Consider the following 20,921-nt stretch of genomic DNA (forward strand, 5'->3'; position numbering starts at 1 on the left):
TCCTAAGTTAGGATGAGTTACTGGTCCTAACTTAGGACTAGTCCTATCTCTTAGCATTGCTTAGGACTAGTCCTAAGTTAGGACTACCTTTGTGAAATCCACCCCAGGCTTGACAATTGTAACCTTCATTCCAAGTGGCTTTGAAATATACAAACACATTTTTTTTTTTAAGATGGCATCAATTGAGATGAATCCATTTTCTCAAAGTCATTATTTGTGTTTGTACAAACATAACATTTTCTCCATAAAGATAATCACCATGCCTTTGTCAAAAGTAGATAATGAAACCCCCAAAAATCCAATTAAAAAGTACCAAAATAGTTGACTTAAATCAAGGTGAACTAATTAGTGTGTATTGAACTGTTCCACAATTATCTTAGAAAAATTAATGTGACAGCGTTTAGAGAAGAACGATTGAAACAAACACACAACAAGTACTTCATGAGGCATTCTAATAATGTTACATCACATAACATGATCAATTCTTACTTGAGGGTCTACATCAAATGTACTACAGGTAAATTATGTGTGGTGACATGAATTCTCAAATAAACATATAGGAAAATAATTTTAAAAAAACTAATAATAAGCAAACTAACAAAAAAGCAATCGACAAAACGGAAAGCGTAAATAAAAATTAACAAATTCATATTGTTTGACTTAATATTCAGACCTCAATGTTACCTGCCATATCCTTGTTGAGTTGCTGAACAGGCAACCTATCAACACCTACCCAGATAAACACGGTACATAATACAGTAACCATGCACACAGGTACAATACAGGTGTATGTGCAATGATGCGGTGTAGTACGGTTCGTGGCTGCATCTAACCGCTCTTTAATTTATGTTTCACCACATGGAAAATCTGAGAGGCCGAAGTTCATATTGAAACCACATCAGTCTTTAGTCATACGCATACATGTGGGGTAGGATTAGCAATGTCATGATCATATACACGGTCAAATTTGTTCACAAACAACCTATGGAGTCACATGGCTTATGTGGAACACAGACAATAGCAGCGTTTTTGAACACCCAAACTTGAAAAACAAATCCAATAAAAGGGGATTTCATGCAGAAATAAATTCTGTCCTTACTACATATCTCTCCGTCTTCTCTAAAAGAAGAATCTCAGGCTAATCCCCACACAGTGGAAAACAAATCTCTTTAAAATTAAAATTCAAAATGGCAAGTACTTTACACTGAGAGGTATCTGTGAGAAGAAAACAAAATCGGCACAACATTCAAATGTTCTTGCCATATGAATAACTGAAGCTAATGGCATTTTACAGCCAGTACAAGTCTTTTAAAAGTACCTGGAGGTAGAAATTCTGCTTAAATATAAAGTAGAGAAAGTCCACATCAGACAATGGGTTCATAATCATTTAACCCCCATTAAGATTTCAACGATAGGCTAAAATAATACACACACAAAAACAAATCAACAAACACCCCAACAAACAAACAAACGACCAAGCAAGGAGGGATGTTAGACAAGGGATCTCTTTGCAGAAATCAGAGCAATAAAATAAGTTCTTAAATAGAGAGAAACTGAAGCTTTTCTTTTATGGTAAATGAAAACTTTCTCTGAAAGTATTCCCCAACTTTTAAAACATGCTTAAAAAAAATCAAGTAGATCAAATGATAACTCAAAAGCATAACGTTATTTCTCTGTACAGCAAACCACTAAAATCTTAAATCACAAACTACTATCACACACATATAAACTGTATCTAGTATAAGTACACATAAAGGCATGCAGAGACTTTTAATAAAAAAAAGGTCTGTGACTGTGAACAAAAAAAAACCCCAATCATGCCACATGTCGTGGCTAAGCGGTTTAGTGCATCAGACTCAACTTCTGGTGGTTGAGTCATCAGGGTGTGGGTTCAAATCCCGGTGATGATACTTGTGTCCTTGAGCAAGACACTTAAAGATTGCTTCTCTTCACCCTGGGGTTAATGGATACCTGTGGGGGCAGAGATGGGGTCCTTGTGATCGAATCAGCTTGGTGCGCTACATACAAAGCAGCGCAGGCTGTGCTTGTACTTCCTAAGGGGTATTAATAACACTCAGAGCGCAATAATATCTTTCAAATTGCACTACATAAGAGCCGTTATTATAATTGGCAAAAAAGCACCATTATTATTCCATGAGTATTGATTCTAACGGAAACCGATGTTAATAAAGCACAGAGCAATGACAGCGTCAAGGGCAAGGTACTTTCCCCATGGACAGTGCAGCTATTTGATGGAAATCTATATCATTTCAAACGGCACCAAGGCAATCACAAGAGGAGGCGATTCTTATGTTGCCTTCTAGAAGTATCAGGCCTGAGGTCGATTTCACAAACCTAACTTAGGACTAGTCCTGGGAGATATCGAAAATTTAAGGCTCGTCCTAACTTGAGATAAGACTAGTCTTAACTCTTTGTGAAACCCACCCCAGGTTTGCATTGAAACTCCAATAAAAAATTTTTGTTTTGGATTGCACAAAATGAAACATTATCTCTTTACATTGCATGTTCACAGCTTTAGGATCTTGACACACACAACCAAAAAAACCAACAAACCCCCAAGTCGTACAAGAAAAAAATAAAACCAATGAAAGAGCCGCATCCAAACTAAAAGACTCAACTTCACCGTTAAAACAAAATATTGAATCAAACAATACATAGTCTCTGATTCCCTGTTTGGAATTTTTGTGACAAACTTCCCTTTGTGTACCGTATCAAATGACAGTGTCATTTATTATTCTGTCGCAGAGCGAGAGAGAAAAAATCCCAAAACCCCCCTTTTTTTTATATAGTACTGTGACACAAGTTTTAAAAGCAAATATCCCCTTGCTAAAATTGTACATTGATACTCTGTTGTCGATGTGGTGCATATACACATTTGGAATGCAGATACTAGTATCAATCTCCACTGATAGATTGTACATGTTTATTTAGAGGAAAAGATCTGATTCTTTTTCAGGTCAAACACAGAAATATTGACTAACATGGTTTATTAAACTTTCGAACTCCATCTTTATAAGCTATGTAACCCTCATTTTGGTGGTCTCCGTATTTTGTCTCTACCTTTGTTCAGGATGCCAATCGGAAGTCTGATTTGATAAGCTTTTAGATGTGCTCGATGTCATTTGGATAATATACAAGCTACACATGTACATACATTACAAAAGGGGCTTCGAAATAATAAAAAAATTCATGCACACACCAATTCATCAAGCATCTTATTTATGTACAAATTACACCAAATGTTGCGCATTGGATATCTGTTTTCTGCGACACTGTATCAGACATCATGCATTGATAACTTCCTGACGCCATCTTTGAACAACAGAAATGCACAGCACGCAAGGTGGGCCAATGAGCAACCTTCAAGTGACATCATCTGCATAAGGTCTACAATTCTGTGTAAGTTACAAGCGAGATGTGCACAGAAAACCAGAAAACAAAATTCTCGTTCCACCTCGCAAGATTCTCAGATGCATCGAGGATGTATATATGTACACATGATGAACAGCTCATCTTGAGGTTGTGACACAAGCCTACTTTCATGTTTCATCTTGCTGCGTTGAACTTGGCTGACTGATGCACATTATAACGATAACTACAAAACTTCTATTTTTTGTAATAACTCTTTTATGAATGTCTGAGGAGAGAAGAAGAAAAAAAAACAGACAAAAATTTATAATAATGAAAACTTTCAAGAAATAACTAAACAGCAATTACAAGAGCGTGCTGTTTCTATCAACTGATCCCTTGATGAACAGAAAATCTCAACCTTGAATGTTTCTCACAATGTATACATATTGTACATAATGTTTATAATACAGGGTTTGTCTTCAACTACTGTATGTCTTAATTGAGATTCTGTACACACAAAACTTTAACTTGGAGCACAGTTTGTATTAGTCTTGGTTCAAGACATTCTTGTTGAATTTGTCAACATCTGTGGTATTTTTACCATAGGTCCCATACACTCAACTCTACACCAGGCGATCTGGAAGTTTTCCAACAACGCCTGCTATCGTTCGCTAGTAATGTGCACGGCGAGGAGAAGTGGAGCGGGGGATCACGATAGCTGAGTGAAAGTGAATAACAATATCTTGCACCAAGACTTAGTTTGTAATGGTAAAGCAAACAGCCCCAGATTTACATTGTAGCAAATGGAAATGTGAAGATTAGAATCACAAAGTTTTTACTCAATGCTTTGAAGCTAGTGGGAGGAGGGTCGAGCTTTTAAAATTGTTACTTTCAACAATTTGTGCAATGTACTCACCTCTTTAGGTTTCCTTACGTCTGAAATAATATCTGCTACAAATTTATACCGGTTTAAACCTTCTCCTTCTTCTAAGAGTGCATCAATGTCTATTTCTACAGGGTAATCTTCGTCTTCCTGTGAGGACAAAAAGAAGAAACAAAATATAAAATATTAAATAAATTAGTACATAATTAAGAAAGAAAAAAAAACAGCTCCAAAATCAGTTGATTTAATCCAGAGGCACTCTTAAAATAGATTTCATAGTACATGTTTTATACTCTGTTAAACACTAACCACAGGTTGATGCCATTGCAAATGAAAAAAACAGTCTGCACATATTTTCTTTCATGTTTTTCTGTCAGAATAGCCAAGGCACTTGTTATTCTTTCATTGGCTCAAAAAGCTGGAAAAGCGATTCACATGAATTATTTTGCAATCATTTTCACATGATTGGTTTTTCAACCTGCTGGGGACATTGTGAGCTAGTGCACATGTACCAATGATTGGAGCTGTACATGAACCTGAGTCACTCAACGATTGTCAATATCTAGACTGCACCAGCCATCGATTTCACCAAACTCTTCCTAACTTAGGTTTAATCTAAGGAATTACGACGAGTTTAGTTCTGTATCTACAGACGTTAGGACGCATTGAACCAATCCTTAGTAAGGATGAGTTACTCGTCCTAACTCGAGATAAGGATTAATCTTAGCGTTTCGTGAAATCGGCTGCTGGGCCCAATATGGAGCTGCTAAAGGGATATTGCTAAACATTGTTTTGCTTCAAAGTATAAATGGACAGGATACCTGTCACATTTAATGTAAATATTTATATGACAAGGTATTTCGGCTGGTAACCTTATTCTGGTAGAAAGCAACTTTGTATGTATGCAATGCCTAAAGCAGGAACTATGAAACTGGGCCCTGATGTGCAATCAGGGGTGGATTTCACAAAGAGTTAAGACTAGTCTTATAGGACGAGTTACTCGTCCTAACTTAGGACTAGCGGAACGTTTTTCATAGCTCCTCAGACTGGTCCTAAGTTAGCACTAGTCCTAACTCTTTGTGAAATCGACCCATGGGTCTTGAGGCAACCTCGGTTCAGTACAACATCGAGGCAACAGGGCACACTTGCAAAGATTTGCTTAAAGCACAAAAATCAGCTAAACAACAAAATTATGCTTAATACCAGAATAAAGTATCCAGCCAAAAGAGCACTTCACACGTATCTGGTTTCCTCCTTATTTTTGCTTAGCAGAGCATTTGTAAGCAATATGTTCTGCTATATAACCTTCTGATGCACCTGGTGATATTGGGTATAGAGTGTTATGCCAGTCTTTTAGTGCAGGGGCCGATTTCACAAAGATCTCAAATTGATCGTAACTTCAAATCAATCGTAGTTGCTAAGTAAAGTGTGATGTCACAATACAAATCTCTATGGTGATACTGAAAATTTGTCTTGCGATGAGTTTTATTGCTTTGTGAAATCGGCCCCTGGACACATACATGTATGTTCGTTTTTGTACAGCTCCTTGCACATAGTGATAGATTTAACAGGATGGAGTAGCTCTGTGAGTTCAGTCAATAACCTCAGTTGATCTGTTTGTTTGCATTTGGTCATTCTGTATGCGGCCATATTGCCCCAGGTTAAAATTACACAGGCTGTGACTTTTTAAAATGTGTATTTTCCCACCACAGACCTCATGCTCTGTTAAGGCACCAACTGTCAAAACAATAGGATGGTGATAAAGGCAACAAGTTCACTTCTTACTTATTGTTTTAGGCCTACATCCAAATAATATGAACACAAAATAGAAACTTATGGACGAAAAAAACAAAAAACAAACAACCAAACCCTGTTACCCTGATTCCAATCCTGAACACAAATATTTACAAAGCAAAATACAAGTTTCTCTTTCTACAAATTGTGAAGATGTATATCCTGCAATGAGCTTTTATGAAATATAAAATATGTTCTGAGGTACATTTTCTTTCCTTTAACCTGAAAATGCACACTATGTACAGTGCATGTACAATTACATCTGGCAACGAGACATGAAACTCTATATGTCTCCTATATCCACGTAAACCAGACAAGTGTTCTACAATAGCACATAATGTCTTGATTTGTAGTGAAAATGTACCATGTTGATTCAAATGAAGTTTTCATGTTCCGGTTGAGGGTAATATTTAATTATAAGATATACATCTCCAGATACCACTGCAGAGACAACAGGCTGGGCACACAGTCACAAACACCATCTGTTCATTCAACATTCCTACTGCATGAATTCGCCAAGACAGTATGTTGCAACTCCTGCTGCATCGTCTTTTCTTGGAAACGAAGCACAATGGAGATGAAAAAGAAGATGTCACCAGACTGCTCATCAATGATTAAGAAAGATGAAGAGATAACACCTCTCACAATTGAGACAGGAAATCAAGGTTAAATGCTGGGTAACTTTTGGTAATTGTCAATGTCTATATCATCCCTTGGCCATGTTGATGTATCCCAACATATGCATGAAATAACATTTGGCCTCAAATGGTCATCGAAGTTGCAAGAAAATAATGAAGAAAACAGGAACTCAACACCCGTGTTGCCTGGAATTGTGTACTTTCAGGTGCTGTAAAAAAGGCTTCATGCCTGATGCCTTACACAGATTAAACTTTTGGGGGTGAAAAGGTACCCCGTTCTCTTTCTCTTTCAAAAACTACATTACCTCAAATGAGGTTGACAACAATGTTTTATAATGTCAACTACTCTCAAGTGCTCTATTACCAAGGACATTTTTAAGGTCATTAACTTTTGGAGTAATAACAAGGAGTATTCCCTGCCTTTAAAGAGAGATCAACGACATAGGGCGGAAGCTCAAGACTAAAAGAATTCGGACGGGAATAGGAATGAATAGGAATGAGCGGAAAAACAGGAAAGACATCAATGGGAGTGGTGTTTAGATAATTTAGGAGTGAGAATGCAAAGTCAGGAGAGACCTGTGGACGGAGGAAACTCAAGCTTGTTGATGAAAGTGATACATGTGTACATGTAATGAAAAGTTCAGTTGGTTCTGAAAATTGGAGTGTCAGCTTACAATGTGAATTGTTCTCCAGTTCCTGTTATACTGTACAGTAATGACTATGCCAGGCTTTTGTTAGTGGTCAAGCTTGAGAGATTGTGTATCTGGAAACCAGTGAAACAAAAGTCAGGATGTTATTGGTTTGAGTCAACCTGAGTAACAGAGTTAAATGTAGGGTCATACTTTGGTAATGACCCTCCCACAAAAAAAATAATAAAATAAATAAATAAATAAATAAATAAATAAATAAATAAGCAAATAAAAAAAATATATTATGCATAGATATGGCTGATATATACTGTGTACACATAATGAAGAATATGAATACCAAGCATGATCAGCTGTTGAACTTGTGAATGAAAGGGTGTCGCTTCTTAACAGTGATCTATGCGCTACCCTTTCAGACCAGGCAGATTGGATCGAATCAGGTCAGGGAAGGCACTTTCACATGTAGACTACACGTACAAAGAACAGTATTATTAAATTCCAACTTTCTTCATTGTTGCCAAGGCTCACTGACTAAGCGATGACTTTGAAAATGACACCACTGTGTTTTCCCCTCATATTCAAAGTTTGATTAAAATTGCCATCTGGGCCTTTTTGCCCTTGCCATGGTATGATAAGCAGTAAGTACAGCACTGTACATTTGCGTTTTATACAATACCTACATGTAGGCTATGTTTTGTAAACCTGCAATTTCAAACGCTGGCACAATATTGTGCCTGAATTGTTCAGTACTTGTGTTGCCCAGGCTAGCATAATGTACTCGTCTATCAACACTTCAGGTCAATGATGGACCAATTAATTTGCTTTCTACATCAATAACACCAATTTGTGCACAGTCCTTTGATAAATTAGCCTCTTTTATTATGATAGCTTTGCACTGTGCACTTCAAAGTTCAATGGCGAATGATAGTATACTGTTTATTTTCACAATGAACTGCCAGTTTGGGTTTCTCAGATATAGGCGTAGACCATCGGACCTTTGTTTTTGCAATGATAGTTTAAATGACAAGTCACAAAAAAACAATCAGGAAATGTTGTTCTCACCATGTTTAGTTTGACTCAGTGTACTAAAAATCACATTCAAACGAATGTTTATGTTAAAATCCACTCTACACAAACACTACACCACAATCCTCTCAGCGTGTTAAAGACCATTAATTTCTGTATAACCATCACCAGACTGTAAAACCACACAATTATGTAAACATAATTGGAAAAAAAAAATCTGAAAATGAAATTTGATCTCGCCATTGAACTGAAGAATCATGAGAAACATTGGAATGTTTTTTTTTCTGGACATGTCCTTTCTTTGACCTTTTTGGTTGAGTGGAAGTGGGCCGGATGTTGATTCTGTTTGTGGTCGCGGTGGTAGAAGACTAGACATTACAATGTTGCACTACTCACATTCACAAAAAAAAACCATTTTGAATAATCACAGTTCATTCCTTTTTTGATTTTTGTCAAGCAAATACCACAGATTTGTGCTAACACACGGTTTAATGCATGCCACGGCTTTTAATAATTGATTATTTATTCTCTGGTCACACCTTCAGCTGGCTGGCAGTAACGCCAAACACGCATTTCCTTCAAAAGCTCTGGTGGCAGCTGTTGCACAGCGCACACTGCCAGTACAGAGTGGATGGAGTTTGCATACGTACACTGTAGTACACTGCAAATGTAGTGTTCACAGCAATAAGGAATGACAGGCAACGATAACTAGATGCATTTACCTGTATATTTAAACAGTTTGTCCGATGATTTAATTTTACTCAACAAATAAACCAATCGAAGTAAATAATGGCACTGTCATTCAAATTCAGATAAAGAGGAAGGATACATGTAGCTAAAGATAACAAGATGAGGTATACCTAAGCAGTGCACTGTCAGATGATTTTATATTGCACACAAATATTTAAGCTAAATGGCGCTGTCATTCGTTTCAGAATGGAGATAGAAAGTAAACGATGAATATATAGATGTACACAAATATTTTTAAAGACTTGAGTTGAAAGTTAATAAGTGATTTTTAAGGCTTTCACTGTTCAGAGCGGAGTCCCAGCTACCAAGCAACAGCAATTAAGCCATTTCTTTTCAACCCCCCCCAAAAAAAAAAATTTTTCCAGTGCTTTTTAAAAACTTTGCAAAATGTATGTTGATAACAACTGCCAAATGTACTAACTAATGTACGTTGTCTTGTCATCTTTCTCCCGAAACAGTGGTCCTCTGGCGAGATAAAACACCCCAGGACCAGTCAGAACTCTATCCAAGTTGTCTGATTGACTACATGTAGGTAGGAGCACAATACTGAAAAGTATCTCTATTAAGAATGGACGATTAAAACTGACGAACTTGTGAAATGACAAGCTACAATGTACCATGCCCTGTTGGCTAGCACTGAAAAAGTTAAAGGCAAACCCTGTTTGTGAGGATGAAATCCATCAATCAAACCAACCAGCCTAAACCAAAGGTTATGTGAAATTGAGTCAAGGTGCTAGACTAAAAATCTGCACTAATAGTCCTGCTGAAAGACACTAATTAAAAGTAATTAAGCTTCACAATCTAAAATGTAGCTGTACACAAACATGTATGACAGTGGCTAATTTGTCCAACAAGCTGCCAGAGCACATTTTGGCTATATATTTTGTTTTTGTACGAATATATTGACCAGAAGGCCCGTGGAGAACTGGCAGTTCTTTAAAGGAAATAAAACAAATAAACACAATAAAACACATCCAATACAATTTCAATGTCAACCTGAATCGAAAATGTATTTCTCACAGCCTTGACAATACAGAGAGTAAACAAGCCCGGGAGTCTTGTAGCAAGCTGCGAGGGACAACTGTGTCGATCCATTATCCATTGATGTTTAGTTTGTATACTTGAGCGGTCATTCACAAAGCACAGATCAACTATGATTCATTTTATATTTTATATCGAATCCTGAATCTAGATCCACAACAGTCATGCAATGGGAATTCATCATGCATTAATATTGCAAGTAAAAAATCTATAAAAACCATGAATTACAACCCGGAACTTTAGACAAGCACATGTATACTAACATTACATATTTGGCAATTCCACAGGAATTCTTGTTTTTTTTCTGAAGGAAAAAAATCCCCAAAACCAATCAAGCTATGAGTATTTACACAACGTTAATGATTGGTAGTCAGAGAAAATAAATTATCTGAATTTTTACTGATTATAAATTTCCTTTGAGTACCAAACCTCAAGACAAATAAAATATCCATGGTTCTGAAAACTTTTGATACACACTTGATGAGAAAATAGATTTCCAAGATTCCCAGAAAATGAAGTACTCTTCAAAAAAAAAGGTTTTCCCAAGTTTTGCTTGGAAAAGTGTAAAAACAGGTTCTGTTTTTCAGTTTCTGTTTTTATACTTTCCTTGCAACTTTTACTATGTGTCAAAGCACTACATAGTATGTAAACAGCTTAAAGGGAAGGTACACGTTTGATAATTGTCAAAGACCAGTCTTCTCACTCTTGGTGTACCCCAACCGAAGCATAAAATAACAAGCATGTGAAAATTTGAGCTAAATTGGTCATCAAAGTTGCAAGAAAATGATGAGAGAAAAAACACCCTGGTTGGACGAATTTGTGTGCTTTCAGATAGGAATAAAAGACTTCTACAGTGTAGCTAGAAGTGTTTAATTATTTTAGTGAGAAATTACCTGTTTCTCAAAACCTATGCTACTTCAGAGGGAGCCGTTCCTCACAATGTTTTATACTATCAACAGCTCTCCAATATCAAGTCAGTTTTTAAGTTAAGATTTGTTTTGAGTACTTACCAAACGTCAACCTTCCCTTTAAACGTACAATACATCTAGGTAATTGCTTTGAGTAGATGCTAATGATATGAGAAAAGGGTTACAAAATTGTCCAAGAAGTAGACTTTGTCCTCTTGGGCTGATGTGTGACTGTCACAAGTCAGACTCAAGTTCTACATACTTCTAAGCAGTAAGAGACCCCATTTTCCATAATGTAGGGCCTATACAATTAATAAGAAACATAAACACACAGAGGGCAAGGAACTTAGGATACTTAGTATTTTTCCATCAGAGGGTTTAGAATCCGGAAGATTTTGTGGGACGTCGGAAGATCGTTGTCAAATACTTCGTTGATTGCAAAATCTGGGGGAGTTAGTATTGTACATGTAGCTCTGTATTGAGAATGAAAACAGGGTTGCCCTTTTTCCACACTAAATTTTTGTTGTTCACCAAGTTCAAAATATGTTGGTAGTTTGAACAATGATGTGGTTAAAGTTCAACAAAACATGTTATTTTTATCAGAGAAACACAAAGTTTCATATCTATATTAGATATGAAACATCAAACACATAAAATTGTATTGCAGAAAAAGGATATCAATATCCTTTTTCTGCGCATTTTTTATCACAATTCTGATAAATCTGTGAGGATGAGTTTGCTTGCCGTGTGTAAAATGTACACAACTATTGTGTTCTGTACCTTGACAACAAAATATGTACAATCTTGTGAACTTTACTAATACAGTCTTGTTGTTGTGTTGTGTACACTGAGTTTCCACATATTTTGCAACATGTTTTGCCTTCTGTCCCAATGTGATAAATGACGGGCCTCATCTCTTTTCAATCTTTGGGGCTCAAGGAAGTCAGGAATTTTTGACCCCTGAGCAGCTCAGCAATGCTGAGGACCAGAAACATCACTCCAGCTTTTCCTCAAGGAATTTACTCGCACAATCTGGCCGTCTTTGCTCTTCAGGGCTTTTTATACAGATTGAAATTTAAATGGTGCTCCATTTAGAATACTGACAAATGGAAATCATGCTAAGATTAATAGCAAACATCTAATGGGTTTAGTGTACAGAATGGCATCTGATGAGAACATTTATCTTTAACAGCACATTCATTGAAAAGGATATCTGTCCAAAAATACAAACGACATAAAACACTGTAAATTTCATTACACAAGCCTGTCATGTCTTCTGTCCTTGCAAATTGGTGCGGTTTCTAAAGTACATGATACTGTTTAAAACGCCATAGTACCAAAATCATAGCGTAATCGGTGTATTTAACGCAGTGCTATTGATTTGGTTAAGTTTAGAAAATACGCAGCAGAACACAGTGCAACAGATGTGGTGGATAAATAGCAGGCGGCAATGGATCTTTCAAATCATGGCAAGTGGCTACGTTTGCATATATACATTAATAACTATTTTTTTGTAGTATTGTGACTAATAATAATAAAGGGTACATTCTTCTAGGGTGTCGTAATGAACGCTGCTAACGGATCGAGCCAAAGGTGAAGGTTTATAAACAGCCGGCCACTGCCAGTTATCAACCACAAACAAGATGTGGAGAACTACTCTTTCCCTCCTAATTTGTTGTTGCTATTTTACATTTGTTTGAAGCCCCCTCCCCATTTCACGGAGGGATCCAAAATAAAGTCTGCATCACCTGTTTCAAATACCAGCTGAAATGAATTGTAATGTCAATGAATGTCCATACGGTATGTGTACACATATTATTACCATTGTGTTCCAATTTTAATGTAAAGGTTAAGGTCAAAGCTTTACCAGTTTATTGATACCAGTAATACATCAATACAGACTAAAAAAATAAAATTAGAAACTGAAAAAAGTGATTTGAGGTTGATGTACATTGTACACGTATACAGTGTACTTTTCATAAAAGTGTTTGTGCTTAGTACTTGAACAGTAATTGTAGGTGATGATAAAACATGCAAAGTTGTATTTTGGTGTGTAACTTCTTCAATACAATTAAGTTCAACCAAATTGTTTGGGTAAAACCAGCATGTGTAGACACAGAAGAGGATTCATTAACAAATTTTGTCAGAGGAGAGCAAACACTTAAGAAAGAGCACATTTTGTACAAATTGCCTCCCGGTAACTGTATGCATTGATCTACTAAGAAAAGAAGCAACAACAACAAGTTTGCCAGAGGCAGAATCTCTATTGACTTCTCAGCACTCCAATTGTGTACTTGTTGCTAAAAGCCCCTCACAAGAAACCAGTGAAATCACACACCATTGAAAAGATTAGTTTAACACAGTCTGGAGGGAAAGTCAGTTTCATATGTCAACACAATCAATTATTTAAAGTCTAAGAGACCTTTGTATGGGTAGATTTGTTGACACTTTGTCTGTGTATACAACAGGGATCATGCATAAGGAGTCCTTAAAGGAAAGGATACATTTGGTAATCACTTTTAAAATTTATGGCAATAGAAACTTTTGGTTAGAAGCCTTTTGTACCACTAAAGCATTTTTTAGAACCATTTTACTTCAAAATACATGATACTAAAGTGGTTTAATCTACAAGTATAAGTTTTTATGCCCCAATTTTAATCCGAGGTCAGTATAAAAAGCTTCCCAGATTATGTACTCTGATGACAGATTATTCTTTCAGCTGCGTGGACATTATTTCCCCCAAGATTTATCTCAAAAACCAGAACACTTTTCGAAATAAATTGTTTACATGTTGGATTAATTGTATACATTTAAAGATAGGCCTTCTTGCCTTTTAAGTACAACCGCATTGGGTCCATTACACATGGCATTTTAGTCTGAAGGTAAATACCGAGCAGTGTACAAACTAAAGCATTCCTTGATCTATGATCAGAAAAAAAATTCTACAAGCGTCAGTTTTGTATAAAAGGTAATGAGGAAGTAAACTGCACAGTACACGAACCTTGTATGAATTTATTTGTTTGCTTAAAATCAGAACTTAAACATGTGCAGTGCTTGAATATCTGCAATATATCGTTGAATGGAAGTTAACCTTCAACATGTTGCCCCAAGTTTTAGGGTAATGTGCCTTTCATATGTAAAAAAAAAAAAAGCGTTCTCAGTCACAGTTTGATCATCAATTTTGAAAGAACAAGTGCACCAAGGCATTTCCTCCTGTAAAAGACAGTTATATCTCAACATTTCAAGGGGCACCGAGGTAAATAACCCTGGGCAACAGAGACAATTGCCTCCGAGTCTCAGATCAAACTCATTAAAAAATAGAGAAATCTAGCAACAAAGCAATGACTGAAATATTCTCCTCAGCCTTGTAGGATCATCCTGTTTTTCAAAAACCAACATCCCTTTAGTCAAGCCACAGTATCTTGATGGATCTTGTAGGGGGGGGTGGCTCTATAGTGTGCATTGATCAGTCTGTGCCTCAAGCAAGGATGTACATTCTCCATTGATCAGTGTAATCATTTACAATGATCACATCTGATAAGTAGTTCGACACTCACAACAGAGTATCAGGACAGCATGCTCATGTAGTTTTGTATACAATATCGGATTATATTTCCTGGTTTAGCGCAGTATTTATGACCTCCATGGCTACATAGCATGGATTATGGAATAGATTGATATAAGACGAGCTTGTGCTGCCAAGACCAACCTAAAGGCACTGGACATCTTTGGTAATAGACCCTTCCCATGAAATATGTAAACTTCACACAGCACGTGCGCACTAATGTTTTGGTTGGCAAAATGAGGGAACATCGCGCTGTTTTATACACGACTAATGGGTGCGTGACGGAGACGCGATTGCGCGTCTGCTTAGTGCACAACTCTATGGTGTTTGCCAACCAACAGGGTCTGTACGCATGCGTGAATGTGATTAGCATATTTCATGGGAAGGGTCCATCGTCAAAGATCAGTCTTCTGACTAGGTGTATCACAACATATAAATTATAAATAAAAAACCTGATAAAATTTGAACTCAATTGATCGTCGAAGTTGCGAGAGAATAATGGAAGAAAAAACACCCTTGTCGCACAAGTTGTGTGCTTTCAGATGCTTGATTGTTCAATTCAAATATTTTAGTGAGAAATTACTTCTTTCTCAAAAACTACATTACTTCAGAGGGAGCTGTTTCTCACAATGTTTTATTCTGATTTTTGGGGGTTGAACAAAGAATTGACTAGAGTGGGATTCGAACCAACGACCTCCGGATAACGTGCCGGCGCTCTACCAACTGAGCTATCTAGCCCTATATTGGCGGTGTCCCTGTTTTGTCAATATCTTTGTTCGGGGGTGCCAGTCAGAAGCCATACAACCGTTAACTGCCGTGTAGCCAGGGATCACACCCAAATTACGATACAACCTGGGAAGCGGCAGCTAGGGGATCACCTTAAGGGGATGCGACTTTTTGTTTCAGATATCAATATAAACCACAAGGGAAACTGACTGGTTACCCAGTCAGTTTCCCTTGTGGTTTATATTGATATATATAATGTTTTATTCTATCAACAGCTCTCCATTGCTCGTTACCACGTAAGTTTTTATGCTGACAACTATTTTGAGTAATTATCAATAGTGTCCTGTGCCTCTAATGCACAGTATCATAAATCTGGCTATTTTACTCTCTAGGCACGTTCAGACAAAACTACAAGATGGTGACTCATCTTCGTGGCCATCATCAACTCTCAATGTGGCATGAATTGATTCATACTAAATTATGAGGGGAATTTTTAGTACTGGCTTATAAATTGGTATCATAGGACAAACTTGCTATCTCATGAAAAGCAAATCTAGGCCTACCGGTTTATTTATTTAGCCACACAGGTTTTATTGGTGTGATTTCCCTTCAGGTCCGTTTTTACGTCACACTGTGATAACACCTTGCGAACATCCTGGTGTGGAGGCTGACTTTTTGTTGACAGTTCCGGTTTGGGAAAGCAGACCAGTCACCAGTGGTCTGCATTGAAAACCCTTAATTTACCATCAAGTGGATTTTTAATGTAAATGTTTGTTGCTAATTGGTTGAAAGAGTTTAATGTCAGTTACCTGGTGACAGAATCTAATAAGTTTGAGTGCAGTCTTAATGAACAATAATGTCCTACGCTATGAATTTTGCTTTGTGTCTTTATAAAATTTAAACATAATTTTTTTCATTTTTTTTTTTTTACCAAATATTTTTCATTTTCAACTTGGAACCTTCACTGTATCATCTCTAGAGAAAACATCCAACAAAAATGTGTTATTATTAATGTTATTATTATCGCTATTATAAATGTTATTAAACTTTTTTATTTGTTAACTGTTTTTAATGAGGGTTAGACTTGTACTGCATGTACATGATGTATGCATACATGGTAGTATCCAAAAGTATTGTAAAACAAAATTCAAGAACTGCTGTTCACTTGTTACTAAGTACATCATAAAATTTACTGGACTAGCGTCAGTGATGAGATTATTTCAAGCCCACAGGTTAACAGTTAGTGAGAATCCATTTCCTTTCAATTCAAGAAAATGCAGACTTTAGGATAATAGACAGGATGCATTCAGGAAATTATCAGAGAGGTTGCGACGCATTGTTGGTTCCACATTTATAGCACTGTAACTTCAACAAAATGGCCGACCACAATATTTAGTAATAAACAGCAACAGCGCCACAACACGCTTGGCCGATCTTCATTATTAACCTCTGAAACTTGGCCATGTAACCAACTATACAGCATTTGTCTGTCGTTCAAAGACTTGTTAGCACACAGCCATAAAACAGCGAGCTTCAAGCGATACATTTCTGAAAAAATATCACACTCTGTGCTTACATGTGCACTGTACCATAACTGAGTTAAATAGCACAGTGCTATTAACTTTTACAGTTTACAATAAAATATCTTATTGAATAAAACATCTGGCATAATTCCAAGCTTGAACAGGTCTTGCGCTAACTTTTTCTTCTGACTGTTCCTATGAGCTGATATTAAGCCACTGCCTTTTAATACTCAGAGCCTACATCACTTTTGATCAAAGCATTAGATAACAACACCTTTACAATAAAACTGAATTATAATTTTAGCGAATATCCAGCCGGGCCACCTAAAGGCTTTTAGAGCCAAGTTTGACTAACAAGCAGTTTCTGGATAGTATTTTCACGTCAAGCTGTGACTAACTCGAGCCCTGTTAATTATCATACAATGTAATTGTAACATGAGACAATGTTTTTTCCATAATAAGAATTTGAGTGAGACACTTAATTTGATAGATTAATATAGGATTTGAGGCATTGCATGGTGAGTTATCAATATATTTATACACATGGTGTTACCGCAAACCAAATTATATTGATAGATTAATGTTAGATTATTTTACTTTATGAACCCTTCCAACAACACAATTTCAGAGCTGCCATGGGAGGTTTTGTGCAAGTACAAGGGAGATTATATTCAAAATTACACCCAGCATACAGAAAATGTTTCCTTCCATAGTCAGGGAGATTGTCAATTTTGTGGATCAGCAGAGCATCAACATTCGGTACACTAGACCAGTCAGCTACATTGTTAGAACAATACATGCACAAACACGGCATTTTCTTTAAAATACTTATGATGGCATCTTCATTTCCAGTCAATGCACAAAACGAACTAAAGCAGTACAAATATAAATAGACTTGATTACAGACAAAGAATAAACAAATTATAATAACAGATATCAAGCAACAGAGTACAAAACAACTTTAACAAGGAAAAAAACAAATAAACAGTCTAAAGTCAAAAATATTATGGAAATTGAATGAAGTAATGGCGGGGACCGAAACAGGCAGGGCTTATTTGAGTAAAGAAATAAGCAGTTTTAGCGATAACTTAGTCCCATATTGCAGGCACGTGAGTACCTAGGGGGAATCAATGTGTGGTGAAGAGGTTTTCAACTAGTGGTTTAATCCCAACGAGGCCTGGTTCTTGATAATTATGAAAAGGAGAGGAAAATCAAAACCCAAAACGAGGAAATCAGCTTAAAAGAGGTTTCTCACATACATGATACTGATTCAAGGGAAGTGAGAAGCACAATACAATGCACTTGATTGATATGGCATGACCTAATATGTTAGGCGAGATCTTTCTAAGACTAGAGGGGTACCCGGTCAACTCGGTCCCAAGTCAACTCGGTCCCAAGTCAACTCGGTCCCAAGTCAACTCGGTCCCAAGTCAACTCGGTCCCAAGTCAACTCGGTCCCAAGTCAACTCGGTCCCAGTCAACTCGGTCCCAAGTCAACTCGGTCCCAAGTCAACTCGGTCCCAAGTCAACTCGGTCCCAAGTCAACTCGGTCCCAGTCAACTCGGTCCCAAGTCAACTCGGTCCCAGTCAACTCGGTCCCAAGTCAACTCGGTCCCAGGTCAACTCGGTCCCAAGTCAACTCGGTCCCAGGTCAACTCGGTCCCAAGTCAACTCGGTCCCAGGTCAACTCGGTCCCAGGTCAACTCGGTCCCAGGTCAACTCGGTCCCAAGTCAACTCGGTCCCAGGTCAACTCGGTCCCAAGTCAACTCGGTCCCTATGGTTAGCGATGGGGGTGGCTTCGGCCGATTTCTAACCAACTTTATGTTTTTTGTTTTATTTGTACCGTTTAGATACTATTACGTGTAAGTGTACTTTTTATTTTCATACATTTTATTGGTACTTTTTAGATTTTATTCATTATATTTTGATTTGTCAATATTTATTGTTATTTACATATATTACTGGAATTCCTCATTTTGTAATTATCAGAAAGTGTACTGTTTTTATATTATTTATTTCATGTGTTTTTTGAACAAAAAAATAAAAATCTGTTACATTCAAGATTCAATTGTCAATTCTTAATGTCAATTCTTAATTGTTGTGAGCCATAAATAAATCAATTACTCTGGTTGAAAGCAAAGAAACACTTGAACGCATTGCAAAGTAACATTTTATTTTAAAGCTTTGTACATACACAATAGTTAATACAAAAAGTACAAGGGGCTGTCAAGGTTAAAATAAAAGTATAAAACTGTCATCAAATAATGTGTAAAACCAGACCCTTGCCAATGATAAAAATATAGATATACAATACCAAAAGGAAATCATTAAAATGCAAGCACAACCAGACTATTGAAAACAAAAAACTACACCCACAACAAATGTTGATAATATTAAAAATATACTTAAATTCCTAATTTTAAAAAGTGAAAGAACATTGTTGAATAAATAAACAAATGGGACGCTCATGAAGGCATCGAATAACGTTACCGAAGATCGGTGCACACGGCATCCCATTTCATGTTGTTTGGGACCGAGTTGACTTGGGACTGAGTTGACTTGGGATCGAGTTGACTTGGGACCGAGTTGACTTGGGATCGAGTTGACTTGGGACCGAGTTGACTTGGGACCGAGTTGACTTGGGACCGAGTTGACTTGGGACCGAGTTGACTTGGGACCGAGTTGACTGGGACCGAGTTGACTTGGGACCGAGTTGACCCATAACCGACTAGAGAACTCCAGCCAGAGGGTGTGTAAACTTGAAGGGCATAAAGTTTGAAATATTATTTTGTACGTGTATGTCACTCCTGTTTTGTTTCAGTAAATAAATATTATTCTTGCTGCGCTTGTAAATCCTTGATTCATCATACTCCTCAGGATGACATGGGATGTGTCCCTAATCTTTTTGTATTGGAATGTAATCCAAATAAATATTGCAATTTACACTGTCTGTCAGTCATCACTAACTACTTGTAATGTATCGATATATTTAATTCCATTCATGGCACCACTTGTATAATTTATAAAACCATCCTAAGACAGAGCTCCCCACCCTGGATAAATAAAAATTGATTTATATTACAAATTCATGATCGACAACAACAAACCAACATAAATTGTTTACCTCGCATTCATACAGTATTCGCAATTGGCCATCCATCCATTCCTCAATGTTGAGACGTAATCTCATCTGTTTTCTGTTGTATTTTGCTGTGACGTGAATGTTTCTCTTCTTAGTCTTGTCGTCTGGTGACATTGGTTTTGGGGAGGAATTCAGCTCCATGGATACCTTCCTGGCAGCATCTTGAGAGGAGGTCTTCACTAAGGGCGGCTGCCCAGTGCTATTCGGTCTCCGAGACTCACCTGTTGTCGCCATTTTTATTGCATTAAATCTGCCGTCGATTATTGACTATTTTTATACGTCGTGTGTGTGTGTGGTGTGTGTACGGTTGAATGTGAATGCGGATCAGCGAGGCGCACTGATGACGCCGTGTCCATGATACGGGGTACGACGACCGTGTGAATAAAAATAACAGACACAACGGAACCAGCCTAGTGTGTGCGAAGAGGGCGCCCCACTGCGGTCGCCTCAGTTGTTGCTTCTTATGTCTTGGGATTAAGAAGGGCATAATCTAATCATTCTTCTACAACTGAGTGGGAAGGGATTATAAAGCCAAACATATCCCTAGCGCATTTAATTCGTTTTGTGATGTAGTGCTTTGGGTTTGGGGAAAAGCCTACACATATATTTAGCTACTTGAAGATGAGCAAGCTGTCTTCAAAATGAGATTGCCAAAGTTGTCACTCAAGTTGAATAATCTCCACCCCCCACCTTTGCTCAGTGTAGCCCATCAATATTGATTTGGGATTATCCATTTCCCAGAAATGATGAAATAGTCCCGTCCTTCCATCCACAACAACGGAAGACCCCACAAGTACCATAAAAAACAAGTCTACATAACTTGATAAAGCTCCCAAAGGTCCGGTTTATTTATTGATATAACATATGGGACCAAAGAAATTGATTTGTGAAAAAATGTAGATTCT

At 37.2% G+C, this 20,921-nt stretch overlaps 1 protein-coding gene across 1 annotated transcript; it reads right to left on the bottom strand.

The window, feature by feature from the left end:
• Nucleotides 1–1,780: 1,780 nt before the first annotated feature.
• LOC139947841 (protein phosphatase 1 regulatory subunit 14B-like) lies at nt 1,781–20,395 on the bottom strand. The gene is made up of 3 exons (XM_071945648.1): nt 19,999–20,395; nt 4,289–4,405; nt 1,781–3,658 (listed from the first exon to the last, which is right to left on the bottom strand). The coding sequence occupies exons 1-3, from the start codon at nt 20,248–20,250 to the stop codon at nt 3,617–3,619; spliced, it is 411 nt and encodes a 136-aa protein (XP_071801749.1). The 5' UTR covers nt 20,251–20,395; the 3' UTR covers nt 1,781–3,616.
• Between the last annotated feature and the right edge of the window lie 526 nt (nt 20,396–20,921).

This window comes from Asterias amurensis, chromosome 1 (genome assembly GCF_032118995.1).
Source record: "Asterias amurensis chromosome 1, ASM3211899v1".
Lineage (NCBI taxonomy): Eukaryota > Metazoa > Echinodermata > Asteroidea > Forcipulatida > Asteriidae > Asterias > Asterias amurensis.